Raw genomic sequence first — 26484 nt, 5'->3', positions numbered from 1 at the left:
AGCGCGATGCTATGCAACTCGACCAACGACCGTCCAAACGGTACCTCATACCTCCTCCTCTTGCGAATGAGCCCCTGAGTGAGGTACACACACCACCTCAATGTCTAATCGACACCGGTACTGACTCTCCTCCATCTGATTCCCACCTACGCAAGTGCGCTTCTTCTCTACTTCTCATCTTCAACCTCCCAAATGGGACTGGTTACACATCCATCTAAAGATCGCATCTCTTATTAACTCGCTGTCGTCATTACAACTGTGACCTGGCTTCAGAAGACCCCAACTTCTTGTTGGCGGTAAAGGCCGCGAAGTACTCATTAAGAGCGCCAACGGTGCCGGCGCCCTCGACGAGGCTCACGACGACACCGACATAGCCATCAGGCCGCACAACGACGATGCCGCCCTTGTCCTCATCCAGGCCAAGCTTGGCGTGGGCGGCAGCACGCGCGTCAGGAACACGACGACTCCAGAGGTCGTCGGCGTAGACGAGGTCGCGGTAGCGCGCCAACACACCCGGGACGTCGCGGGAAATCTCGATTTCGGAGCGGCGAGCCGCGAGGACCGTACAGATCGAGAAGAAGCGGCTGTGTGGGTTCAGGGAGTCGTGGTGCGAGACCTGGTCGATGTCGGCGCGTAGGTGTGACCCGAAAAAGGAGTCGGGCTTGGCCAGGTGCGACGCGAAGTCGGCCAGCGCTTGCCGGTTCCGCACGGGGTGGCCCCCGAATACGTACAGGCGGAACGCGCCATTGAGCGGGATCTCCTGCTCGAGGTGCACGACGTTGGCGTCGACGACGCGCGTCACGTCGGCGTTGATCATAAGCCGGCCCGTCCGTAGGTTCGTGCCCTTGGGGTGGATGAGCGGGGACTGCGCCGTGTGATCGGGCGACCAGTTGAGCGAGTTGGGGCTATAGGCCACGCCGTAGCCGCTGGTGAACTCGCACGACTCCTTGAACGTCCGGATGAAGTCGTTGTCGTCATCGGCGCCGCCGGTCTGGAGCGCGGGCTTCTGCTCCGACGCGGCTTGCACCGTGTCGGCCGACGGCCGCGTCGAGAAGAGCTTGGCGTACCTGTTATCGAAGTCCAGCAGGTTCTCGGCAACCTCTTTCCGCTCGGGCTCGTACGTCTTTAGCAGCTCGCGGTCTGCGAAACCGGCTTCTACCGCATGTATCTTCCACGCGAGGTTGAGCGCGTCCAAGAAGGCCGTGTTCATACCTTGTCCGGCTTTGGGCTATAGGAAGAAGGGGTTAGTAACTAAATATCACATCATTTGGGGCTAGGCGATCAACTTACACTATGAGTATGGCAAGCATCACCGCCCAGGAAGACTCTCTGATCAAGGGTATACCTCTCGGAAATACCCTGCCCGATAGGATAGACGGAATACCACTCTACACGTTCCCATTCGATGAAGTAAGGCCGCAGGATCTTCTTGGCTGTTGCCTGAACCTCCGCCTCGGTTGCTGTCTTCCGAGGGTGGAAATCGGGATCTGTTGAGGAGGCAATCTGGATGTACAGGCGGACCATGTTGTCTTCGCGGGGGATGACCATGATTGAACCGTGTTCCGAGTGGATTGTGCATTTCATCTATAACCAAGTTAGCCAAAAGCCAATGACTATGCCGTGCGTCTTTCTGTGCGAACCTTGATATCGGGAAAATCGGTCCTGACCACACCGTCCATTACACCCCAGACGTTGGAGATAGGATCCTTGTGCTTGATGCCGATTTTGAGCTCATCTCGCACGAAAGACCGGGCACCTTCACCACTAAAGAGGTACTTGGCGTGTACGGTCTCCTCAAAGGTGCCGTCGATGTGTTTGAGCTGGACCTCGACGGGGTACTCCGGGTTGGCCTTCTCGTCCGTCTTGAAGCCGGTGATGGTCCACGGCCCCTGCACCTTGTTGCCGGACTTGGCGAGATCGGCGATGAAGACGCGCTCGATCAAGCCCTGGTGCAGCAGCGTCGTGAAGGGGTACCGCGCGTCGATGAAGCTCGGGCAGCTGGCCCAGGTGCCGGTCCGGACGAGGCCGTTGCCGTTCTTGGGGGATCCCAGAATGCAACCTCGAAGACCCGCGCAGGCTTGTGCGCCATGATGGCCGACTTCAGACCCATGTTGCGGAGCAGGTCCAGCGACCTCGGCTGGATACCGTCCGCGCGCCCCGTGGGGGTCGGCTCGGCTCTGTTGTCGATGTGCTTGATAGAGTATCCCCATCTTGCTAAGCAGGTAGCCAACATCAAGCCCACCGGGCCGGCTCCTACGATGACTAGCCAGAGGGGTCAGCTTCATCCTGTCCGTGTTCCTACCGGACGGGCGGACGAGGGTGGTGGGCGACTTACCAATATCATAGTACGGCGACGAGGGCCTTTTCGCGGGCTGTGTCTCGATCATGGCGACGATATGCGGTGTGAAGGGGTGGCGAACAGGTGGCCGGTGGTGCAGAAGCAAGGTCTATCAATGAAAAGGGCAAGCAGGGCGGCGGGCAATAGGCTGCCAAACAGCCTGATAACGGAAGCGAATCGGAAGGGGGGCCGAAAGGGAAACTACGTCTATATTGGGTATCTCAATGCAACATGACAAGCGATCCAGAACGTCTCCTGCCTGTCTCGTTTTTTTTATTACCGAACCGTTTTGGGCGAATTGTAGAGCGAGCGAGAGAGAGTTAAGAGTAAGTAAGCAGAGAGCGAGGTATGATGAAGAAGGAGATATGTCATGTCCTATATACTTGAGGCACCCGTGGTGGTGGCCTCGCCGGTCAATCCGAGTTGCTGGAGGAGTCCCAGGCCGAAGGGTAGATCCGAGACGCCAGACGCACCAAGCAAGAGGGACACGCTGTTACGGGTCCTTCTCACGGCATAGATTTCGGGAAGGGGCATGCTCTCTTTGAACCGAAGGCATCATTCCGAGTGCGCGGAAAGATGGGGTACAGCCTACAGAGCTGGGGGGACAAGCTCCATGCTGGGGAGTGCTTTATCCACTCGTGTGGCCGATGCTCCACAACGTGGGAAGGCAAGCAAGTGCGAGTGCGGAAGAAGGAGAAGGAGAGCAGTTCTGGTGCAAGTGCTGTCTGTTTGCGTTCAAGCCAGGTGGATATAAGCCTTCCAAACCGTGGGTGGGCGATGGTCGTCTCTAGGTTAGAGGTTAGGTAGGTGGTGGATCTTTCCTCCTTGAACTACTGCTCTGGTAGCTCAAGTACGGAAGTAAGGCCTTGCGCGGGCGGCCATGGTGAGTGGCCACCGACACCGACGGAATTGAGAGAGGCCTGTTTGGTTTGGGTTGAGAGATGAGAAATGATGACCGCAACTCGAACTAGGGGCAGTGGCTGATTGGGTATTGGCGCCAACCTCGCTCCCCTGCAAATCCCCGTGGGGCGTGACCCGCGTCTACAACGTCCTTCCTTACTTTTTGCTGGAGCCGGGAGGTAGACACGGTAATCGACAAAGGCGGGGCCGAAGCGGGGTGTTCACGGCTGAGAATCTCGGCTTTGAGCTTGACAAGAGAGGTTGGGAAAGATTGCTTGCCTGTCACCTGCTCTCTCCCACGAACAAAGGGTGTTGATGAATGTGTTCTGCTGCGCTCGTAGCACACCCGAATCCGAGGAATCTGGGGGCCTAACCGACCCCACATCTCGCATCTCTACCTCATCTAGGTATCATCGGTCCATCCGTCACGCCGTGGTTTTAAGGTAGGAACGATGCTTTTTGCATTCCTAGTGCAGATTGATCCATTCCAGTCGACCTGGCACCGCCTACCTGTACCTGTACTTAATGTTATGTAATAACCAATGCGGACTTCTTTTGGCTTGTAGTCAGCAGGCAACTTCATAGCCAGGCGATTGACATCCATAGTACAGATGTCGATGACTATTGCTACCACGCAGACCAAGAAAAGAAGATTCCTTCAGTGCGAAAAGCAAATTGACTTCCGGAAAGGCGCCCGGTCAATACCCTAGTGCTATTGTTACGAGCCTTAGAAACATCTCATCGATACTCCCTACCGACCTGTTCCATCCAAACCGCCCATCACTATCGTTGCCGCCCACTCGCGAGATACATCAGCTCAGCAGAAGACTCGGACCAGCAACAAGCAGCCTGGAAGCTTCCATCCATCCAAATCAACCATTGCGCAAGAAGTTCCCCAGACTAAGACCCCTTTTACGGTCGAACCGTAACCTATGTCGAGCAATACGTATTGAAGTCTCCGGCATCACCTAGAAAATCACATGCCGAGCTAACAACATTCTGCCCACAGGCAAGGCAGGTTCCCTGGCAGCAAGGAGAAGTAGGCTCCACGCAATTGTATTCGGGGCCATTCATGTATTTGCGATACACCCCTATCAAAGATCGTGGTTGGAAACGTTTTAGTGTGCATTAAGATGGCGGACTTACGATCACAGACTTGATCGCCTGAGCAATCGTTGCGGGTGTTGCAGGTTAAGGCGAGATGGCCCAACGGTAACATGGCAACAAACGTAATCCAGCGCATATTGAGAAACTAGCGAGGAACAGGAAACGGATCGAAGAACTTGATGGATGGATATCTCCGGTATCCCTCGGTGTGACTGTCATGTCCTCAGAAATCCTCTTCCTTGCTAAAGGCAAACGAAGTCTTTATATATGCCATGGAAGCTCGTATCGCCTATGCCTGTTCACCAGGCTGAATTTCGCATTTGGCTCAGGCCTCGTTATCCTGGCCTGAGCCGGTGAAGGGTTCCGGCAGGCATGTCTGCCTTGAATCTGCCTGATGCAGGTTTCAGGCCACAGGGTGACATCCGTTGACTCCAGTACTTCTCAGGGCAACTGCTTCAAATCGATAAACTGCACTGCATCGAGCATATATCGATTGCCAATTGGAATACCAGGCAATGGATCAGCATCCGATAGGCCCAAGACACAGGCACAGCCTCCTCGTCAGCGACTTCGCCGAACTCAATCCGGAGTATTGATATATGAGCTGTCAGTGCTGCCGCCATCACGTACATCATCTCGGTGAACTCAAATCACCAATAGCGGGCCTTGCCGCGATGGCCAGGTTGCGTGTTGGGGAGTACAATGTGGTTTGGACTGCATGCGATCATGCAATTTACCATCATGCATTTCGGCAAATATCCTAGATTCTGGGCACAAATTCGGGTTCGTTGATCACGTATAGTGGCAACACGAGTCTGGGTAACTGAACATCCGGATAGGGACCAGAGGGTCTGTCTCAGGAACCATCCAGCATTCCCGATACCCAGATGCAATATCCGATATCCACAGGACTCACGGGATCGACCATGAGCCCGATGCTATTCTTAGGGACCTAAGTCCAGATGCAGTGCTCTTGTTGATTAGATGAAGGAGGCATACGCAGTCTGTGCTGATCCAGCATCCAAGATGTCAATCTTCTCACTACAGGACTGGCATGGGTTTGCCGGTTCAAAGATGAATTTTATGCCAATAGGTGACTTTCGTATTCAAAAGGGGCCATTCTGAGAACCTATGATATATGAGTTATGTCTTGTCATCATCTGACCAGGTTTACTTGATATCACATAGTCCTCATTCTCATATCATCATGGATGCTCCCGAGAACATTTCGGACGGGAGGGAGCCCGTAACTCGGGCAACCACGAAAAGTTCCCCAGGTGACGCACAATCAATGAACCATGAGGACATTCACGAGAGTCATGTTCGAGACGCGCCAGGCCCTAGCCAAGAGACTGGTGATCATGAAGACTCCCACGCTCGGATCGGATCGGCAGACATAGGCGAACCCAGCCAAGAACCCAAGCCTCCTAGCACGACGCAACTGGACCAGACTCACACTCTATCCAGCATGGGTGACACCGTAGCTATCCATGACACGGAAACTTCGGCTACTACAAGCAATAGCCCCAACCTTGGCAAGAAACCCGGCCATAACCGACCTCCTTTGACTGCCTTCTGGGTATGGGAGATTCACTGCTGCTTCTTGTCTACTCTGGGTCTTGTAACCATTTCGGTGCTTCTTGCCATCTACAAGGATCGATCGGTGTCCGATTGGTCACTGGCCATATCGATCAACTCCTTGATATCAGTATTCTCTGCCGTCATCAAAGCATGCTCGATGATGGGGGTCTCGGAGGGTAAGTAGATACGGATCTCCTGTTAAATACCGCTTTCCCCCCGTTTCTCTCTGCGTCTCGTATAATCGAGTAATACTAATGGCTTGGTTTAGGGATCAGCCAGATGAAATGGCTTTGGTACGTTGGAGACCACCGGCCTTTGTCACATTTCGAGGATTTCGATAGCGCTAGCAGGGGCCCATTGGGCGCTTTGAAGTTACTGGCGAGAAGACGACCACAGTAAGCAATATTGGCATATAAACGGATACTGCTTGAAGTACGCGATACTGATCTGGGACCAGTCACATAGCTAATCTAGGTGCTCTTGTCACTGTCTTAATGGTGGCCGCCGATCCCTTTTTCCAACAACTCATCCACTATGACAGCTGCCTCCTGCCCACCACTGCGCCTGCGTATATATCAAGAACGAACAACTATACTGTCGGTGGCTATCAAACCCAGCTTCTTTTCGCTGAGCCTGATCCTGCCATGGCGAATGCTGTATATTCAGGGGCACTCGAACCACCGTCCGCCGAAGCAGGTGTTGTCGCGTACGATTGCCCAACTGGAAATTGTACATTCCCGGGTTTTGATGGCAACGTCGGGTCGTTTTCTTCACTGGCCATGTGCTCACATTGCGAAGACCTCTCCCATAGGATCCAAGTAAATGGAAGTTCTCCGTCATTTTATATCCCTTCGTGGTGGTCTGAGCCAGTGCTGCAGATTGGGGAGATACTGAAATGGAACAATCTGCCATTTCAGATGGCGGAAGCTTCCAAAGTCCCAGCAAACAACTCGAACTTCGACGAGGTCATCAACCTTCAGTTCCTTATGAAAGTGCTCGATGACACAGGGACGTGCAAAATAAGCAACACGACTCATTGCCCAAAACACCCCTGGGCGGTGGGCTGTTCGCTTTACCCATGCCTCAAAACATACAACGCGAAAGTACAAGGCTCAATTCTGTCCGAGACTATGATCTCTTCCGTTCCGCTGCGAAAAACGAATGCATCCTCCGTCGAGGTAACTGTTTCTCCCAACATGGCATGGTCCCTAGCAACGGAGGAGATCGTAAGCGGCGGACAACGGCGACAATGCTTAAAAGCAGACAAGCCAGGCAAGGATGCGACTGTCGCGATTTCCAGCAACCAGACACTGCAAATCGGCCAGGATCCAACGGACGTGAAAACAAAGTGGTACGAAGCAGACTGTGTCTGGGTACTGGGGACTACTTCGGGGCTAGCCGTCAACCAAATCCTGTCGCACATGTTTGACGCATCGCTCCTCGGCTCCGTGACGGACAACACCATGTCCGTCCAAGGAGATACCTGGCTGAAGCGATTCTATCGCAATGGCACAGTTGATTTGAACTCCGCCAAACAATACTTCGAGGGTATAGCCAGCACCCTGACCGGGCTGATGAGGCAGCACGGCGACACGCCTGCTTCAGGCTATGCTATGGGCACGCAGCTTGCGGTCGAGACCTGCATCCACGTCCAGTGGCCTTGGCTGCTCTTTCCGGCGGCCCTGAACGCAATGGCCGTCACAACTCTGGTGGGCACTTTAGGAAGATCGGCCAAGACGAAGACATGGAAAGGTGCGTGGCGGTCGTCATCGCTGGCTGCGATGTTCCAGCGGGTCAATGTGACGGGGGGCGAGGCGAACACAACCAGCAGTGGGGGTTTGCACGCTTCACGGGATCAAATTGAAGAAACGGCCAAGACTATTGAGGTCAGTATGGTTGAAGGATATCTAGGGAGAAAACGGCCTGAGTGAGTTAACACTTTGGGGTCTTGGGGTCATTGGTTTCAAAGCATGCCACTCCTTGAGAAAGTGTGCGAGGGGCAAAGTCGCGCGTGCCTGATATATGTTGATCCAACCCTTTATTTAGGATTGTGTGATCAAATAGTTCTATGCACCCGCCATCCATGCGGGCCATGCGTTTCCCTGCTTTGAGATTATAGCCGTGCGAACAGTACATCAGATTAGACGAGGTTCTCTCGAGGAAAGAAAACCAGTGGAGCAAATGCATGATTGAGGCGCCCGGACTACAGTGTCCGACAATCGCTCTCTGGTTAAACGCCATTTTGCGATCATTTGCGCAAAGGTATGAAATAGTTCGTACTGAGGACGGAAATCGTGTTATGTGTATGGGTACGGAGCATCCTCCGTTGATATCGGAAACGCCATACAGTAACGCCATATAGTAACGGGTGGCTGCCTGCCCCTATTTGCCATCAATGTTGGAAGAGGCGCGGGTGGGAAGGGATATGTCAAACGTGCAAGGAGCGATTAACTCGAGTGCTCTGTACTGCTTGCTCCCTAAAGCCGATCTCACAACCAGCAGGCTTGGAGGGGACTTCATAAGGTAGGTAGGCATTTGCAATTCAACAGATGGTCCCAAGAATTATCACAACTTATATCCAACCTCGGTCTCGAAAGGGCGAGAGTCAACACCTCTGTTGAGTGAAGTAAAGGAATGGGTCCTGGAAGGCACCAATTCAGAGAGTATCCTTTGCATGTTCTGGTTCCTGTACACCATTTCCCAGACCATTAGACCAGCCTTTGTCGCAATTTAACAGTACCCAATTGAAATATGCCTCAGTACAATATGCTTTAATCATAGACATATGTGAATACTCGACTTTGTTTGTTTTAAGAAGGATGTCATTCCGAAGATATATGCTGAAGTTGTGAGCAGGAGCCGAATTGGGTTGATCATGATGCAAATGATCACCTGAAAGTGTAACGAGCATGATCCCTGTTCAGCCACATGAGGTTAGCAGCTTAGCCTTTTGCCCTAGAAATGGCTGCAAACAGCCGCGCCCCCAACAGCAGTAGTTACGTGCGAGAGAGTCCTACAGCCTAACCTAACGCATGAAAACCATCAATCTATTTCTCACGATGTTTTGAAGGGTATATAAGAGACCTCCGACCTCCAGGTAGAGGACGGTTTGCTCGCACCGGCATGCTGCCAATATCCGAGCAAACCATGCACCAGCAGAGCAGCAGATCGGGATTTGCTTCCCACTCGATCCAGTGGCCCCCATGACGTCAAATCACGACCCCGCCAACAGCCATGTGCTTGCTGGCCTGGCGCCTCAGCACTGCACCTGACTGGCCGGCTGGGAGCGAGACACGCTGCAGACATGACTGGACTTTCTGTGATGAGAGAGCAGATCGAGTCAGCCGCCTTACTCTACTGATTGGACCCCGTGTTGGCTGAAACCGAAAGAGGCATTTTTATCCCCCGTCGTTCAAGAGGGCAGGCAATTCTGCCTTCTGGGCTGAAAGAACTACGTCCCTCCTTGCGCTGCTAGTTTTTGGACGGAGATAAAAATCAAACGATATTTCATCCGACCAAAGAGGCAGCCCGCAAAGCTGCATATACACCGCCTGTGAAGCCGGGCTCGGCACTGCGCCTGTTTGCATCGTCATCACACCACCCATTGCTTTTACGACAGCCCTGCATATACGGAAAAGGGAGGCCTATAACAAGACTCCACGTCTTTATTTCACGGGCAAGGGCAACGCTGTTTTCATTTCGGATGAGATCACGAGGGCTCGGCTGGATTCGGAATTTGTGCCAGGACACTTGGTCAAAGTGACAATTTTGCTTCACAAGCCAGTCGACCTTTCGACCTAACGAACTTTCTGTACGACCTAAACGAACAAGGTGTACGCGGCTACAATTACTCTCTGCCGAACAAGAACAACGCACGCGACTCGCTGAAAGCAGTATCCTAGAAAAACCAACATACTATAGGCATATCTCCTATCCCTAAAGACAAAGCAAACAAGTAGATCAAACATGGCGGGATACGCAGGAGGCTACCGCGACCACCGAGATCGCTCGCCCGATTACACCTACGCTGGCGGTGCCAGCATGCCGCCCCCTTCGGACCACGTATACGACCGGAGGCCATCGCCAGGTCAAGTCCCGCCGCCGTACCCGCCAGCATCCTCCACAAGTGCATGGGGCGCACCTCCCCGCGGCGTGGACTACGAGCCTCCCACTTCGCCCACCTCCCTGCAGGTCCCTCGCTCGGCACGATCACCCCGGCGGCGGTCCCTACCTCCACCGATCGGATGGCGGTCATCTGGGTCGCGGGATGGTGACGATGAAGAAGACTATTACTATAATGACGACCGGCGGGACCCTCGGGACCCTCGGGATGGCGGTAGTCGCCAAAGGGGCCACTCCCACTCCCGTCGTGACGACGACCGCCGCGACCGCGACGAAGATAGCCCATCGCCTCTAGAGAAGGCACGCAACTTGCTCAAGGGCACCTTCTCGGACTCAACTGCGGGGCTGGGGGTTGGCGTAGTCGGAGCCCTACTGGGCGGACTGGCAGCGCATGAGGCCGCCGAGGCGACGTCGCACCATGGTCGCCACCACTCGCAGGACAGCAACGAGGAAGCGGCAGCGCGGCGGAATCAAGCGCTTGCCACGATGGTCGGGGCCGCCGTGGGCGCGCTGGGCGCCAACGCAGTTGAGAAGCGGCTTGAGCTTGGCCGGAACCGTGAGCGCGAGGAGCAGGAGAGGTCTCGGGACCCGTACCGGCGCAGCAGCCGTGGTGACGACCACGACAGAGCTAGTTTGGCGTACATGGACCTGAAAAGGAGAAGTGGTGGTGGTGGCGGCGGCAACTACGAAGTCATCGAGAAGAGGGAGGTCATAGGGCGGCCACGGTCTGGCGATGACTACGATCGGCGGAGCGGCGGGAACATGCAGATTGTGACTACGCGGCCGCGGTCCAAGGACGACTTTGACCGACGGAGCGGCAGCGGTTGGGACTGGGTGGGTGATGCCGCTGCTATGGAGTCGCAGGTTTCAAAGAGGGAATCCATGAAGGGCAATGGCCGCGGCGCCGTCGAGAGGGTGATCGATCCGGAGGCGAAGAGTTGGCGCAACGTGGAGGACTGGGTGTATAGTGATGGAGGGGCTCATGCGGCCGAGATCGAGAGGGAGAACTTCTACCGCGAACGCGAGAGGAGGCGGAGGAGTGAGGAGCAGCGGTACCGGTACTGATTACTTCACTAGGGTTTTCCATCCTTGGGTGATCATGGCCTTGACTGTCTATTTTTGACTTGCTTCGAAGGGGGTTTAAGGAAAGGTGATGGGCGTTCAGGAAAGAAGGCCGGGAAAAAGATACACGGTAGGCAATGGTAATGGGATTTACGACTTTACGACACCGCGACATATCTATGAACTATATATATACGCGCATTTCAAAGCGGGCAGATTGATTACTGGGAGTTTGTTTTAAGCGCTGCATTTTTGTTCCTTTATTTATACATACTTAGCTGCTAAGAATCGCCCCTTGTTATATAACAGATCAAGACCATTCGTGTTTGCTTTTCACCTAACCAGGCCTCTGCGTGGAAAGATCTCTCTGAGTAGTCTAAGCTGAGTGCGGCCGTGACTCTGGCGACTCCTACTCCTGCTTGCGCTCCACATCAGGAAATGCGTCCCATACCAAGAGTTTAATATCATATGGCCCTTCCTCAAATTGGCTTGTTGCAGACAACGAAGGGACAGTCTGTGAGGAGGTGTTACAGATATTCCCAGGCATTGGATGACTAGTAAGTCCTTTGATTCTGGTTACTAGTCATTGCCACGATTGGTTCAGTGCCACAGGATCTCTCGGACTGTGTGGTATTCTTTAGACGGATGCTCCCGATTGAAAATCTTGAATTCTATACTGACCCCAACCAAACTCAACTAAGTCCATGAAGCCTACCCAGCAAAAGAGTTGATTGGGTCTTGGTTCACAGAGAGGATGGTGGAGGATCCTTTGACCACCATAAGAGGCTGGTGGTTGGAGGTGAGCTGCGCCACACTACACCAGCCAGCCCGGACCAAGTATCACATTGAGTAATGACCAGCCACAGACCCACAGACTGCTGGGTCGGCCGCCGGTCAGACTATGACGGAACCCGACCTTCCTTTTGGATATGTAAGTCTGGTAGAGCTACTGTTGCAATCAGGCACGGCGGCACATGAGCTCCAGTACACACAATTTGGCCTCTCCATCCATGTGACATTATTGTATCGTAAACTTGATGTTGAGCTTCTTTTCTTCCTCTCCCTCCGCAGTTTGATTATTTACCAAGTACTTGCCTATTTACTCTCGTTTCCCCGCCAAACCCAAACCCGACCGGTTTCCCTTTCTCATCAAATCAGCAACAGCGACACCCACCACCTTTTACGAAACGTTGCTCTCTCCCTCTCTCGCGTCGTCTCATCTTACGTTGGGCCCACACCAACATGCGGTTCTCTTCGTCGATAAGTCCCGGCGCAGCCGATGCGACCTTGCTCCTGCTCTTGCTCGCCCCGGCGGCCAACGCCATGCTGCAGTGCGAGTCCATCGTGGCCGACGGGAAGAAGTTCAACCTGAAACCGCTGGGTGGTGCGCACTCGGTCGTGGTCAGTCAGCTCGACGACCTCGGCACCAACTACGTCAACACGACATACACGACCGACATCTGCCAGTCGTTGAAGCGCAAGGGCGATGTCGATAGGAAACTACAATGTCCTCAGGGCACGCGAGGTATGTCTCCGGAGCCTCCATATGTTTCGAGTTCCCGCCGAGGAATCCCGAGACGCGGGAATAAAAGGGAATCTCACGTTTGCTAATACGTCTCGTCACCTTGTGCAGTCTGCGCTCTAGAGCATTACGTCGGAAACGACGATAAGAAAACCGACTCCCTCCACTCCGTATTCCCGATCGCAGGCGAGCTTAAGGGCAAAAACGGTGGCGGGAACCTGGACCACGAGGCCGTCCGGCTCAGCACGAGCGACTCGAACGCCGACTCGAAGAAGGAGGGCCTGCGACTGATCTTGCGCGGCGGCATCAGGACCTTCGAGGATAGGACCACGAAAAAGCAGCAGGCCATCATCGAGTTCGTCTGTGATAAGGACAAGGAAGGTACCGAAGGCGAGGTCAAGCCGTCCGACGAATACGACGACACGACGAACGCTGCTGCGGTGCTTAGAAGGGGTTCACCGACCGACCCCCTTCTGTTTGCCGCCGACGAGGGAGGCGATGGCGGCGACGGCGGCGATAAGGAGCCGAAGCCCACGGGCCCGGTTCAGCTCGGACCCGAGGATCGCGCCCTGATCTTCGAGAGCTACGGCGCTCTGGACAGTGATAAGAACATCGATGTGCTGCGACTCACCTGGAAGACCAAGCACGCCTGCGAGAACGCGGCGGACAACGGCGACGAGACGCCGAGCAAGTCTTGGGGCTTCTTCACCTGGATCGTTATCCTGTACGTACAGTCCTTCCTACCCCGACTCAAGCCTGAGGCTTTTTCGAGGACGAAGTTAACTTAAATTTCCCACAACAGTGTTTTCCTCGGCACGGCTGCCTACCTCATCTTCGGCTCCTGGCTCAACTACAACCGCTACGGTGCCCGCGGTTGGGACCTCTTGCCCCACGGCGACACCATCCGCGATATCCCCTACCTTATGAAGGACTGGGTGCGACGGGTGCTCAACACCGTGCAGGGCAGCGGTGCGAGCCGAGGCGGATACAGCGCGGTCTGACTTGGGTTTGGGAAGAAACCGAAGAATAGAGGCTACCTAGACTGAAAAGGTCGTACAGTACAAGGCAGGGGCCAGCATATAGGTATTGTATTTCTGGCAGTAGAGAGCCTCTTTTTCGAAAGTAGGCAATGGGATTCGGCGTTTACGTATGCATTTGCTTCGTTGGGTTTCTTTCTTTCTTTCTTTTTTCTTAATTTCCGTTCCTTCGCAAGGAAAAAATGAAGAATTGTTAGGTCGGCCGACATTGGGGGAAGGGTTCATCAAGTGTATTATATGTCCCCCTGAACAAAAACGAAAGAAGGATGCCTGTGATGCTCATTTACGTAAAAGAAGTGGTGTTTTTACGTTTCGTGATCTCCACGCACGTCTTGGCTGGTGGGCTGGGCGGCACCGTGGCACAGTTTAGATCAGATGTAAGTAATGGCTTGTCGATCGTGTCTACCTATGTTGGTCTGAGCTGAGCACCCCCGGCGGCAAGGCAATATTAGATGTACTTAGGTAATGGATGGGATCGATGAGGCATGGGCACGCAACACAGCAGTCATTTTGGAGTCCCTTCGAAAAGGATTGGATTTACTTACATCGTGGGAAAGAAGTGTCCCATCATTCCCCCTTTCACCCAGGACACTCACACGCACAGCTTGAACTCGAGGGAACGCCAGCCAACCCTCCCCATCTCATTGGATCTGGGTGTCATCTCCAAAGCCGAAAGGATAGCGTGGACGGTGCAGTTCGAGCAGCCCCTTTAAGTGACCTCGCCATTGCGATGCTCCTGCAATGCAGCTACCAGCAGCTGTTGAACACGCCCGCTGTATCAGCTCGTGGTCCTTACTACACACCTCTCCACGGAGGCCTGGGGCATTGGATGTCTGCCATGGTTGATGATGCCCAGAGAAGATACATGACACCGTCTTGCCTGGGACCATTGGCGACTGAGAGGAGCCTGTGATCCCAGAACATCGCTGACGACACTGCACGGTTCTGTTGCCGTGCAAGTCGTTACTGGGACACGCCTCCATCCGGTTAGATAATGGAGCCAGATCTGAAGTTCATTCGGTACCGAGTTCACCAAGCTCAGCTGTACGATAGTACCATTTCCACCCAGCTTTCCGCCGATATACGATGATTCCAATTACCCGACAGCTGCCCGACCCTTTTCTATTTTGGATTCTGCCAAGTGTTTCTCGGACTGCTTGTGGGTGGATTTGCTGTAAGTCCGGCCCCTTGGCGACGGACCCAACGGGAGCCCACCGTTGCTGATACCCACCTTCCTACTCCGGGAATTTATGTCAATGTTCGGAGGCGGGCCCGGACTTCGGGATGCGCCAACAACATCATCCGACGAGAAGACAAATGTGTCATGATCAGACAAGAGCGGGTCGAAAGCTCTGGTCTATATAAGTCCTGCCAGGAGTTTCGCCTCCTCATCATCTGGGATCTGTCCGACATCAACGACACAAGATTTATCTCTAGCTTGACCACATCTTCGAGCAAATGTCACCAATCACCTTCGCTTCGTATCTTGACCTGGTATCAGATATATCGATTGCATCATGGAAATCAACAGAACAGCTGTCTATGGCCACCGAGGCTGGGCTAGCTCCTCCATCGTAAAGGCCCTGATAGCATCGGGAGCCCCTATCCGGGTCCTCCACAGACCCGGCTCCGATGTGTCTATGTTGCCTAGCGCGTCCAATTTGACGACCGTAGCGATCGACCTGGAGGACCAGCCGGCGCTCGTATCGGCCCTCGAAGGCATCGACATTGTCAGGTCAGCTGACTACCACCTTCCCCTTATCAACCAGCACCGCTGTATCTCCATTGGGTCGGTTCATCCTGAGCTCACACAAGGATCCCCAAACCAAACAGCTGCATCACGGGCCAGACCGGCGTCCCGCTCCAACGCGCCTTCGTCAAAGCCATCCCGCAGGCCAAAGACGTCAAGCTCTTCGTCCCCTCGGACCTCGCGTGGCGCCACTCCCCGCAGGGCCTCCGCGTCCGCGTCAACAGGGCCAAGGACGAGGTCGAGCGCGCCGCCCGCGACGCCGGGATCCCGACCACCGTCGTCCTGCCCGGCGGCTTCGCCGAGTCCTTCCTGGCCGCGGGCCTGCTAGGCGTCGATATTGCGGGGAATAGGATCGTGCAGACGGGCGATAGCGCGCGTTGCCAGGCGAACCTCTGGTGAGTGAACCTCAAGAGTGCGATACCATGTAATGAAAAACCCTAGGGCTTGCTGCCGATATATGCCTTGCACACAACACTGTCTTCGAGGCGGACCTGATCTTGGGCACGGGGGTACCGCCGATAGTCCAGCCCAACCTGACCTTTGATAGCATGGAAAACGAATTGTATGTTGACGCAACAGTTTCAAGGTGGTCTTCTATACCACTACACGGCTTCCTCAGCGGCGCAAAGGCCGCTCCATATGCAGCCTGTATGCAGCAATTGCCTATCAAACCAATCAGGGAATCTTTGTAATCGTCCGAGATTTGGCGCATACTTTTTGTTTCACCCCGGGTCCAACCCACTTACCCAATCCATGTGGTCAAGACGATATTTTCACCGGCCGCCCTGTCATTCTTGACTGGGGATTCTTACGTTATAGCCGGATCCCAGCATGGCTTGTTAAGAGAAGATTCAATCTTACGTCAACTTCTGCTAGTACCGGCATACCCTTATTCATAATACTTGTACCTCGCTGTCCACAAGTAATACATGCAGACGAACCCTACAGCGAAACCAGTGGCACGGAACCAGTTCCAGAGGCCCCCATGCCACTTTGGATGCTGCCGCCTACCTTGCACCTGGGGGAGGGGTCTTCCATTCAAAACCTCGCAGTCGCTTACTTTTCTAGATCCTGTCAACGCCAGCTACAGCCTTCTTGTTCCCCATCCAGCTTTCATGTGGGGATATTCTAGAATCGTCCCTCTTCCTGACAGGGCTCGAGTGCTTGGTGCGACTACCTATATGCCACCCGACGTGATCAGCCCGCTGCATTTTGCCCTCGTTGGTGCGTCTCAACGGATCTTTCTTTGTGCCATTTCATATTTATGAAATCGACTATCCTATGCCGATCCTGTTTGGTAGATCGGAGGTTCCGGCTTAGATTCGGTCACTGGTACGGATTGGATTGATCCCCGACCATTACATAATACTCACGTTGACTTCGAAGTCGGCTGAATTATGGTGCCCCTTGCGGTCTTCATCATGCTTATTATATACACCTGACTGTATGTATTTCAAGATCAGACAACCGCATCGCAAGCCTGGGGGTCGTTATCGTGACCGACGGCCGGTCTAGAGCTACGACTTTTTGCAGTGTCGATGGGTGTATGGAGAAAAATAGGGGAGTGAAGCTACTGCACAGCAATGAATACCGTACAATGCCTTCTTCCATTCATTTAATCTATTATTGGAACCGTTGATGATGGATTTGTCGGAAAAGGCTAGAGCAGGTCTCCATTCGTCGACTACTGCTACAGAAGGCATCCACATAAGAATGTCCGCAGAATCATCGCATCAGATCAGATCCTGTGCTGCTGCTCCGCCACCAAAATTATCGCAGGCCCTTTCCTTCACTTAAGAATGCGCATGGCCACAGTGAGGTCATCTACCTTGCGAGCCAGGATGCCGCGCCGGTTCTTGTTAGCCTCCGACTCACCAGCCATATCCTCGAGCTCATCCGTCTCCAGCTTGATGACCCAGTCCTGGTCAAAGACAGCAAGGGGCGTAGACGGCCCCGACAGCAAGCCGTGATCCACGGCCTGCTGGAAGACATTGTCGACGAACCGGCACAGCGCCAGATCGTAGTAGGCGTGCAGCTTGTCGTGGATCTCCTGGTTGACGCGCTCGACATTGGACTGGTTGGCCGATGCGGTCTTGATCATGTTGGGCGTCACGGTGATGGACTTGTCGAAGGGCAAGGCATTGGGTTTGGAATGCCCGGCCGCTTTGATGAGCGCGGCGGTGCGGCTTCCCTGGGCGAGTTGTAGGCGCTCGCTGAACTCCTTGTTGAGCGTGTAGGGCCGCTTCTCCCGCTCGACCTGCACGAGGAGCATGGCCTGGTCCATGGCGGCCTTGTACCTGAGCAGCAAGTCGTCGACAATGGCTGACCAGATCATCTCTTTGACTCATGTGTCCGGGCAGGCCAAGTCAAGCGCATCGGAGATGAACTGGTGCACCATCAAGATGGCCTTGCTCAAGTATGACCTGGTCATGTCCCCCATTTGGTGGATTGCTTCCTGAATGCCATGGAAAACACGTTACCGCCAAAGGTACCGAGATCCATGTTACGAGACTTCATGTACATTTCGTGGATCCAATCCATCGTGTCTTCATCGGGATCTTCAAACGATTCAGCGAGACAGACAATGCCATCCAGTTCTGGATACAAATCCAGGTCGATCCTATCAAGTACCGCATCCACCGCATTGGAGCACATTACGTGGGTGGCAAGTTCTGTCTTCGAACAGCTCGACTCGGTTGACGGGGTCGTGTTGCCCACATCTTGGAACTCATGGAGGTGCGAGAACCTGGTGAAATCGTCATGAAATTCGTCGCTAAGGTTGACAATGTGGGTGATGAGACGCATGGTGCTCTTCTGGAAGACGGCTTCGTCGGAGTACCACCCATTCAGGGCGGCCTTGACCGCGTCTTGGAACTTCCGGGCGACGGCGGTCAGGAATAGGCGCTGCTCCCTCTCGCCCTGGCGCGATTCACCGAGGCTGTCGAGTTGCTGTCTCGTCGCATCCAGCTCGGCTTTGACCTGCTGGCGTATCTTGGGGAACTCACGCCGAGTGATCTGCTCTGATAGCTCGCGCAAACGAGTCCTCAGAGCGCCCGGCCCGACACGGTCGCGCGGTAAGCTACTCCAGGGTGCCTCTTGCAGGGTAGTGTCTGTCTCCCATTCCTCTATGGTATCATCCGGCCCACGGTTTCGCACAACGTAGTAACCAAGTGTGAGTGGCTTTCTCTTGCCCAACACCAGATCACACACCTTGTGCTTCTCGCTGGGATCTCGGACCAAATCTGGCTTCGTCAAGACACCCAGGGTACGCTCTCCGGTGGGATCGTACTGCCGAGAAAGCGTCAGAATCTCCTGGTTATCGATGTGCCCGTTGCCGGCAAACACAGCAAGAATGATGGTTCGGCTGTCCTGGATATACTGCTTGACCATGTTTATGACGAGTTGGATGTCTTCTGTGGTGGTGACTCCCTCGCTGGCATTCCTGAAGATGCCGGGGACGTCGATCACCGTGAGGTAGTCTTCGTCTGGACCACGCTTTTCGATCTTCAGCACGTCCTTGCTGAAGACCTTGCCATTGGAGCCAGTGATGTCTGTGCGAATGCCCATGGCAACATTGGCCTAGTTTTCTCTAAGCAGAGGATTCGCCGGTCTCCATGAAAGGAACATACCTGTTTGAATATGGTTGGCAATTGCTCCCGGAAGTTTTCGATGGTCAGAGACTCGAAGGTGAAGTCGCTCAGTCGCTTCTTGTGCTCATTTGACGCATCTGGACCAGGGATGATCGTTACGGTCACGCGACTCTCTGGATCTCGACGAGAGGTGATCTGCGTAGCGAAGCGCGTACAGAGCTCCACGTTATGCTCCATGGGAAGGCCGGTCAGTGTTTCCAGCAAGGAAGACTTTCCAGAGCTCTGGTCCCCGACGACCACCAGCTGAACCAATTTCAGCACTGAGAAGTAGCGCTTAACTGGAAGCGAGCACTTACCTGCGTGAGCGGGACATGTTGGCTAATGTTCTTCTCCCTGAGCTTGTCGATCTTCTCGAGGAGAACAGAACTAGCTAGCCGATCTGAAGTGTTCAAAGCTGCCATGATGCCACTGTGTGTTGAACTTGGGACCAATGTGTGTTGACCAGAGTGAATTGGAATTGCGATGATGGGTTGTTTCGCAGTGGCAGAAAGTAAGCTATATCTGTTTAAGTGGAGAGAACAGAGACTGGCTTGTCACCACTCCTTATATACCTACCCATCTTTATCATAGCCATAGAAGGCTACCTGGGAGTTGGGCAAAAAGTGGTTGGCCTCTTGCGTCCTTTGCAAACGGCATGGCAGGGCAGAAGTGTAAATACGGGGTTGAAGATGTGGCCGGCCTCATGCAGGCCTGAGAACATGATTCGAGGCTGTGTAACCCAACGTGACCCTGTGATTCGTCTGAACACCAAGACGTCGCTGCGTAGATGCGATAAAGCCAACGACAGCGGATATTTAGACATTGCAAATAAAGAATCCGCGCCCAACCGGGGCCAGCGCAATCGACACTGACGCACCCAAGCTTGGGACGTGTTCTTTCTGGCCTTTGCATCAGGACAGAGACATGTCTTGACGTTGACAAGCTGGTAGTTCTTGCCATGCGGATGGGCAGTCGCTGCAATATCGTGTGTCTGGGGTTAACCCCCGTAGGAATGGCCAAGTCTCTTGTCGTTAGATCTATCAAAGGGGGATGGGGGGAAGAGGGCACATTTCATGCCCATAGATCTTGGAGTATCACGCGTTTGGGTTGATCTGTATGGTATTCGCACTCATCATCGTATCCGAAGGAATGCCACTTGAGATATCACAACTCATTAGATATCTAGTTCTCGTCTTTGTCTGGCCTAGAATACACCCGCGATATCGTATTCTACAGCCCTGCGCTTTGGGCTGAGGCCATTCGTCCTAACTCATCTCTCTCTCTTTCGCCTCCTCCGAGTGCCATGAAAACAATGCATTTTGTAAAACCCAGTAGTCAGTCGAGGGATCTCCGCCCTCCTGACGCGCATAACACCAATTGGAAAGGAGGTAAACTAATAAGAAGGAACCTGGACGCCTCCCTGCAATAAGTTGGGGTATACGGGAAACGTGTCGTTTGCATCCATTCGCGTCAGATGCGTATGAGAAAATGATAAGAAAGCCACCCTTCTTTCCGAGAATGTACAGTATGACACCGTTGTCGTAATGCCAAAAGGAAAACGATGCATCATCTCTCTCTGCCCCCCCTTTCCGATATCTACATTCCTTGCATCATGTTCCCGCCCATATTCTGCTGCTGCTGCTGCTGCTGTTGCTGCATCATGTGCAGTTGCTGCTGGTTACGAAGCTGGGCTTGGGCGTGCAGGAACATCTCGCGAGCCTTGACCGCAGCCTCTCTACGCGCCTTTTGCACAAGCTCTTGAGGAATGTTCTGAGGATTGCCATACGTCTGGGCAAGAACTTGCAGGCTGTGCTGGAAGATCTGGCCTTGCTTTTGAAGCAGTTGCGGAGGCAGGTTTTGCTGCTGCTGCTGCTGTTGTTGCGCTCGCATCAGCTGTTGCTGCTGTTGTTGCTGCATCTGGTGCATGGCGGCCATCTGTGGTGGACTCATGCCATTCGTGCTGGCAAAGTTATTCATGTTGCCCATTTGTTGTTGGTTGTTCATGGAGTTTTGCATGTGCATCTGCTGCTGCTGCAGTTGTGCCACCCGCTGCTGGAAATTCTGCGACAACTGTTGTTGGGCTTGCTGGGTCAGCATGCCGTTTTGCTGCAGGCTAACCAGTTGCTGCTGAAACGAGTTACGCTGCTGGTTGATCTGCGCCTGGAATTGCTGTTGTATTTGCTGTTGCATTTGCTGTTGGGGATTCTGGCCGTTCATCTGCATAGCAGCCATTTGCTGTCGGGCTGCGATCTGCTGTCGCTGTTGTTGGGCCGCAAGCTGAGCTGCCATGATGGAGCTTTGCATATGCTGCATGTTTTGACCATTCATCATCATGTTTTGGCCCGGCTGGGAGTTCGAGGCCATCATGCCCGGAGGCGGACTGGCTTGAGTCATCCTGGGAGTGGCCATCGGACGGTTCATTGGTGTATTCGGCATTCTTGGTGTGCCGCCTGGATGACTCTGTTGGCTACCTCTGGCAGACATGCCTGCTGACATGGGAACGGACATAGGTCCGTGATTCTGCACCACTGAAGATGGCCTTGGTGGACTGCCGCCCATCGCCGAGTTGGTTTGCTGCATTGGTACGTTGCCGACCATGGGAGATGACATGTTCTGGGGTGTGCCTTGGCGGACAACCGGAGATGAAACTGGCGGCTGAGATACATTCTGGAACCGATGTTGCTGGAGACCGCCCGGCATGGGGCTCGGGGGAGGATGGCCATGCGATGCCTGTGATAGCTGATGCTGCATGGCCGGAGGAGATTGCGCTGCCGCTGCCGCTGCTTGCTGCTGGGCTTGCTGCTGGGCTTGCTGCTGAGCTGCCGCTGCCGCTGCCGCTGCCGCTTGTTGCTGTGCCTGTTGCTGGGCCTGCTGGGCCTGGGCCTGTGCTTGTGCTCGTGCAGTCGCCTGCTCCTGTTGGATTCGGCGGGCCTCAGCCTGCTGCTGCTGCTGCTGGCGGGCCTGTACCCGAGCAGCCTCTTGATCCCGTCTCGTCTTTTCGGCCTCTTGCTGGCGTTGCTGTTCCTGCTGTTGTTTGCGTTGCTCGTTAAGCTTGCGTTCCTGTTCGGCCTGGTGCAGCTTCTCTTGTTCCTTCTTCTCCGCATGAGCCCGCTTGATGTCCTCAATGACCTTGAAACGCTCGAAACGTGGCTCAAAGGTGGCACCGCCGGATTGTCCATTGCCATTTGCGCTTTCGCCACCGCCTTGGGATCCGCCAGCGGTAAACGACAGGCGTTCGTCTAGGGTCAACATATACTTCTCATGATCAGCAGCCAAAGCCTCGTCAGCGGCCCTCTCAGCCACTGTACGCTTTCTACCCTTGGGTAAGGGCTGTGGATCGGAATGCTTGTCGTCCGCCAAGTGCTCAAGGAGAGCTATTGTCTCTTCCGCGTTCTTGGTAGGTTCCAAGTACAAAGGCCCTCCGGTTGCAAGCAGAATCTGGCCCTCGGCCGCTTGGATACTGCCACCGTCCAACTCCATCTTCTCTCGTTTCTGCTTCTTGGCGGGTGGTGGCTTAGCAGATGCCGTGGTAGGTGTTGGTGGCATAGCTGTTATAGGAGTCGGCGGAGGAACCATGCTACCATCGGCTTTGCTATCCGCCGGCGTCGAAGCTTTGATCATGAGATCCGTTTGCAAGCTGTGAGGCGTTGGGTGCAGTACAACTGTAATGATTTTTGACTTCTGGGGAACCTTGCCATTTTTCTGTCCATCAGGTAAAGCTGGTGCCGGCATGTTTTCCTTCTCGTTGGTGTCCGCGGCAGTGCCCTTCGTGTCTCCAGACGTTGCGGCGGCGCCATCATTGCCATTCGCTTCGTCTTTCGGGTAGGGAACATACGGCGAAGGCGTGATAAATGTGTTGTAGTTGTGGACGGAAAAGGGTGCAGTTTTGTTGGCTGTCGTTGTGGGTTGCGAATTACTCTCTTTAGCTTGCGCGGCCGACTTGTGATCGTGTACTTGAACTATTAAGCATCCGTCGTAGAAGGGGACACCGGACTCGATAAAATAGGTCAGAAGATCATGAGGTAATGTCCGAGTACGGATGTGCTCCAAGAATACCCGCATGGGGGACTTGTACGGGAAGATGCCGTCTTGCTGGTCGAAGCGAAAATGCGTGGGGTGTAAATGTACAATAAGTGAAGGCGGGCTTCCGGCAAACTTTGAAAGAATGTATTTATCTGTGATGACTGCTGGACGAGGCTCGACGTTCTGGAGTCCCGCGCTGTCCAGGGCCTGGCTAGCTGATCTGAGGCTGGGCTTCTTCTGGTTGTGGGTATTGGTATCGCGGCGCGGGCGATTCACATTCGGGCGGTTTGCCATGCTGCCATTGACGCCGTTGATAGCTACGGAGTGGGAGGCGGAGCTGGCGTGTGTGATTGGTTGCTGTTTGCCATTTACAGCAGCATTAGGGGGGTTTCTTGGCTGACATGGAAGGGGACTGGGAGGGCGAAGATCGTGCTGATATGGCGCCATTTGTCTGTATGCCCGGGGGTCGCTTGATCTTGTTTGGGTTGTGTGTTGGTACAGGCGTGGGAGTGGCAGCCACGACCGGAGCCATGGCTGCGGCTCACTCTACGAATCTCGTAATAGAGATGCGCGTAGTCGGTTGCGCAAACGCTTGCCTGTCGCTGGAGCTGACAGGAGTTGGGTGGGAAGCGCGCCCGGTGGGCGGTATTCGGAGACGAGCCTGTCACCGTCTAGCGAGTCGAACCATCAACGCGCGAGGGAAGCTGGGAAGCCCAGGTGGATGATTAGGCGCGCGACGAGATTGCGGACGGGATTTCGCGTGATGGACAAGGCGATGATGGTGATATATTTGATGGTGGGTCGCAAGTCGCGTAGCGAGTGACGTCGGTCGGATGTGGTGTGCGTGGTTGGGAAAAGGGAGCCGCGGCCGATTATTAAGTAATGTACAAGGAGCGCATGCCCAGCAATTTGCGACGAAGAAGCAGAAGGGACCCTGAGCAGTGTCGAGTTGTCGGATTCGCCCTTCTTGAGGATCTGTTGGCCGTCCTTTGTGTGGGGTTTGGGCTTTGTATCAATTGTGGGAGTTATTTACTCCGTAATCTTGACCTGAAGACGTTTCCGAAAGAGCCTCGTTTTCCAACAACGCACGGACCAGATTTGCGCCGACAGCTAGCAGCACGACTCCTACGGTACAGCCGTCTGGTAACAGAAAAGGCTCAAAGCATGGAGGTATTAATGGAGGCACCAACAACATGCCAAACAGATTAATTGTCCGCATTTCACTAACTCGCTGCGAAATACTCCATACGAGATCTACGTTAAATATACGAGGAATCAACGTGTCCTTACTTGTGATTTTTAACACTGAATAAACGTCGATTGTGGTTCCGGCGTACACGGGACCTCGCGTTTTGGAACTGCGATCTAACAACTGATACTATCCGACCTACTCTACTATGGTATGTAGGCAGTCGAATCAACACAGATACACATATGTAGAGCTCAATCTACGAGCTGGTACTGAGGTTCAATCTCCACGAGATCCCCGCAATCGAACACTGGTACCCCAAGCTCCACGATAGAGGCAAGGATCAAATGCAAAGCTGATTCATGGCCGATGGGTTTCCACAGCATCACTATACCTTTTCTTGGCTCCACCCATATTAGTTCTCTGATCTTACTTGATCACCAACAAGAAACATTACTTCATTCAGCTCAGTAACGACAGCCCAATGATTTTGATTAATAGACCACAAAAGTGCCTCGAGAAGAAATTGGTACGACATGAGCAGCATACCAGGAACAACAGGAGCATAAAGCAGAAAAATGCAGTGGTATTGAGCTATATATAACACATCGCCAAATTCATACGCGCAAAATAACCTATCCTAAACCTGTCATGAGCTTCCAAATCGTCCTTTCTTCATAATAACCCTACTCTTTTCCCTGTACGCGGCGTTCCCAGTCGTCGCCGACCCGAACACTATCCACCACCACCACACCCCTGCCACGGCCGACACGCTCCTCTCGCTGCCACCAGTGGTCCGCCTTCTCGTCGGGCTCCTCTGCTCCAGACTCGCTGTCTGCCAAGCCACCGTGGCCGCCATTGGCTCCAACGATGAGGATTACATCGTGTCTTAGCCATGTCTGGAGCTGGGTGATATGGCCGCCATTATCGCCGGATAACGACTCCTGAAGATAGACAATCTCAGGCTGCAAGTGTCGTAGAATATGGACGTGGCCATTGGACGAAGTAAAGGGCATAATCATGGAGTCCTTCTCGACTAGCGACAAGGCTTGCGAGTAGACAGCGTTGAACCCTCGGTCAGCGCTTGTTTTGAACCTTGGAGTAATGTTAGCAGGGCTATTATAACCGAGAGGCCGGGTCACATACGATGGGCTCTTTATTTCCTCTCCAGGAGTAGTAACCTGCTCATGGCCAATGTTTGAGAATGATGAGCTCAAAGAAGGCGGACGTGGGTTACTTGCGACTGTAGCTTCAAGGGCATTTTCCTTGAGGCCGGGCGCGTAGATCAGAACAAACAACTTGACCTTGGAAAAGTCGGTGTTGCGAGGTATGTGGGAAAGAACGGACTGTCGCGGAATGTTAGTCAAATGCTTCGTATTGGGGCGAGGGAGATGGCATCCTACAGCATGCTCGTGGAATCCGTCTTCGTCAAAATCGTCCATGTTGGTGTCGGCCGAAACCACCACAGCCACTGTTTTCCTTCGCTTGCTCGTCTCTCGGGACGGGGCAGGGGACGGCGCTTGGGCTGGGGCCTGGGCCGGAGCCTGGACCGGGGCCTGAGGCGGATTGGGAGTGTCCCTTCGGGCTTCCGCTTCTTGTGACCAGGTCTCGTGGTCTGCGTATGCGGTTCTGTCTTCTTCGCGTATGGCGGCCAGTGCACTCCCCATGGCAGCACCCACAGCGCCTGCGCCTGCAGCCAGCGTCTTCCCAGCGTTGGCGAGGAACTGCTGCGGACTGGGGGACCGCCGCAATGCGCCCGACATTCCCCATCCCGCGTTCAGATTGGCCTCTTCGCGTGCATCGGTGACGCCGTACGTGGTGCTCCCAGCGGCTCTAGCCGAGGGAGGATCTGCCGTTGTGCCATAGTTGGTCGGGCCCGAGGCGCCGTAGGCTGGGTTGTCGCCGTAGTCGGCGTTTTCGTAGTCGAGGTCGGGGGCGGCTTGCTCCTCTTCCTCGTCGTCATTTGATCGTTGACTCCATGCCCAAACCGCGACGCCGGCTGTGGCGACCGCTACGGTTAGGACTAATGGAACCCAATGGCCCCAAGCGCCCCTCCGGCGGGATCGCGAGGACTCGTACGAGGATGACATATGGGTTCTTTTAGATGGCAGGTCTCATCGCAATCAATCAGTGCCTATGAAGGCTTCGTGCGAGGTCAAAGCACGCACGCGACTGGGCATAGACAAAGCTGTCAAATGCATAAAGATGGTGTGCAACCGCGCCC

At 54.1% G+C, this 26484-nt stretch overlaps 9 protein-coding genes across 9 annotated transcripts; 4 read left to right on the top strand and 5 right to left on the bottom strand.

The window, feature by feature from the left end:
• Positions 1–250: 250 nt before the first annotated feature.
• PG986_008905 (Phenol 2-monooxygenase 1) lies at positions 251–2387 on the bottom strand (the record flags this gene model as incomplete). The annotated part of the gene is made up of 3 exons (XM_066845127.1): positions 251–1228; positions 1291–1584; positions 1641–2387. 3 exons carry the CDS (start codon positions 2385–2387, stop codon positions 251–253), a joined length of 2019 nt encoding a protein of 672 aa, XP_066697525.1.
• Positions 2388–5552: 3165 nt separating this feature from the next.
• On the top strand, positions 5553–7857 carry PG986_008904 (uncharacterized protein; the record flags this gene model as incomplete). The annotated part of the gene is made up of 3 exons (XM_066845126.1): positions 5553–6102; positions 6195–6321; positions 6384–7857. 3 exons carry the CDS (start codon positions 5553–5555, stop codon positions 7855–7857), a joined length of 2151 nt encoding a protein of 716 aa, XP_066697524.1.
• Positions 7858–9892: 2035 nt separating this feature from the next.
• On the top strand, positions 9893–11113 carry PG986_008903 (uncharacterized protein; the record flags this gene model as incomplete). The annotated part of the gene is made up of 1 exon (XM_066845125.1): positions 9893–11113. One exon carries the CDS (start codon positions 9893–9895, stop codon positions 11111–11113), a length of 1221 nt encoding a protein of 406 aa, XP_066697523.1.
• A 1239-nt stretch (positions 11114–12352) lies between these two features.
• On the top strand, positions 12353–13633 carry PG986_008902 (autophagy-related protein 27; the record flags this gene model as incomplete). The annotated part of the gene is made up of 3 exons (XM_066845124.1): positions 12353–12635; positions 12744–13356; positions 13435–13633. 3 exons carry the CDS (start codon positions 12353–12355, stop codon positions 13631–13633), a joined length of 1095 nt encoding a protein of 364 aa, XP_066697522.1.
• A 1553-nt stretch (positions 13634–15186) lies between these two features.
• Positions 15187–15818, top strand: PG986_008901 (uncharacterized protein; the record flags this gene model as incomplete). Its single annotated transcript, XM_066845123.1, has 2 exons — positions 15187–15404; positions 15503–15818. 2 exons carry the CDS (start codon positions 15187–15189, stop codon positions 15816–15818), a joined length of 534 nt encoding a protein of 177 aa, XP_066697521.1.
• A 1390-nt stretch (positions 15819–17208) lies between these two features.
• On the bottom strand, positions 17209–17754 carry PG986_008900 (uncharacterized protein; the record flags this gene model as incomplete). The annotated part of the gene is made up of 1 exon (XM_066845122.1): positions 17209–17754. One exon carries the CDS (start codon positions 17752–17754, stop codon positions 17209–17211), a length of 546 nt encoding a protein of 181 aa, XP_066697520.1.
• A 9-nt stretch (positions 17755–17763) lies between these two features.
• On the bottom strand, positions 17764–19470 carry PG986_008899 (Dynamin- GTPase domain protein; the record flags this gene model as incomplete). The annotated part of the gene is made up of 4 exons (XM_066845121.1): positions 17764–17874; positions 17895–18998; positions 19049–19312; positions 19366–19470. 4 exons carry the CDS (start codon positions 19468–19470, stop codon positions 17764–17766), a joined length of 1584 nt encoding a protein of 527 aa, XP_066697519.1.
• A 1174-nt stretch (positions 19471–20644) lies between these two features.
• PG986_008898 (uncharacterized protein) lies at positions 20645–23603 on the bottom strand (the record flags this gene model as incomplete). The annotated part of the gene is made up of 2 exons (XM_066845120.1): positions 20645–23408; positions 23473–23603. 2 exons carry the CDS (start codon positions 23601–23603, stop codon positions 20645–20647), a joined length of 2895 nt encoding a protein of 964 aa, XP_066697518.1.
• A 1343-nt stretch (positions 23604–24946) lies between these two features.
• Positions 24947–26350, bottom strand: PG986_008897 (uncharacterized protein; the record flags this gene model as incomplete). The annotated part of the gene is made up of 3 exons (XM_066845119.1): positions 24947–25355; positions 25407–25606; positions 25664–26350. The coding sequence occupies 3 exons, from the start codon at positions 26348–26350 to the stop codon at positions 24947–24949; spliced, it is 1296 nt and encodes a 431-aa protein (XP_066697517.1).
• Between the last annotated feature and the right edge of the window lie 134 nt (positions 26351–26484).

Source organism: Apiospora aurea (assembly GCF_038362705.1).
Source record: "Apiospora aurea strain CBS 24483 chromosome Unknown utg000006l_segment0_segment0, whole genome shotgun sequence".
Lineage (NCBI taxonomy): Eukaryota > Fungi > Ascomycota > Sordariomycetes > Amphisphaeriales > Apiosporaceae > Apiospora > Apiospora aurea.
The sequence above is the reverse complement of the archived record's forward strand: the minus strand, read 5'-3'. Positions and strand labels throughout refer to the sequence as shown.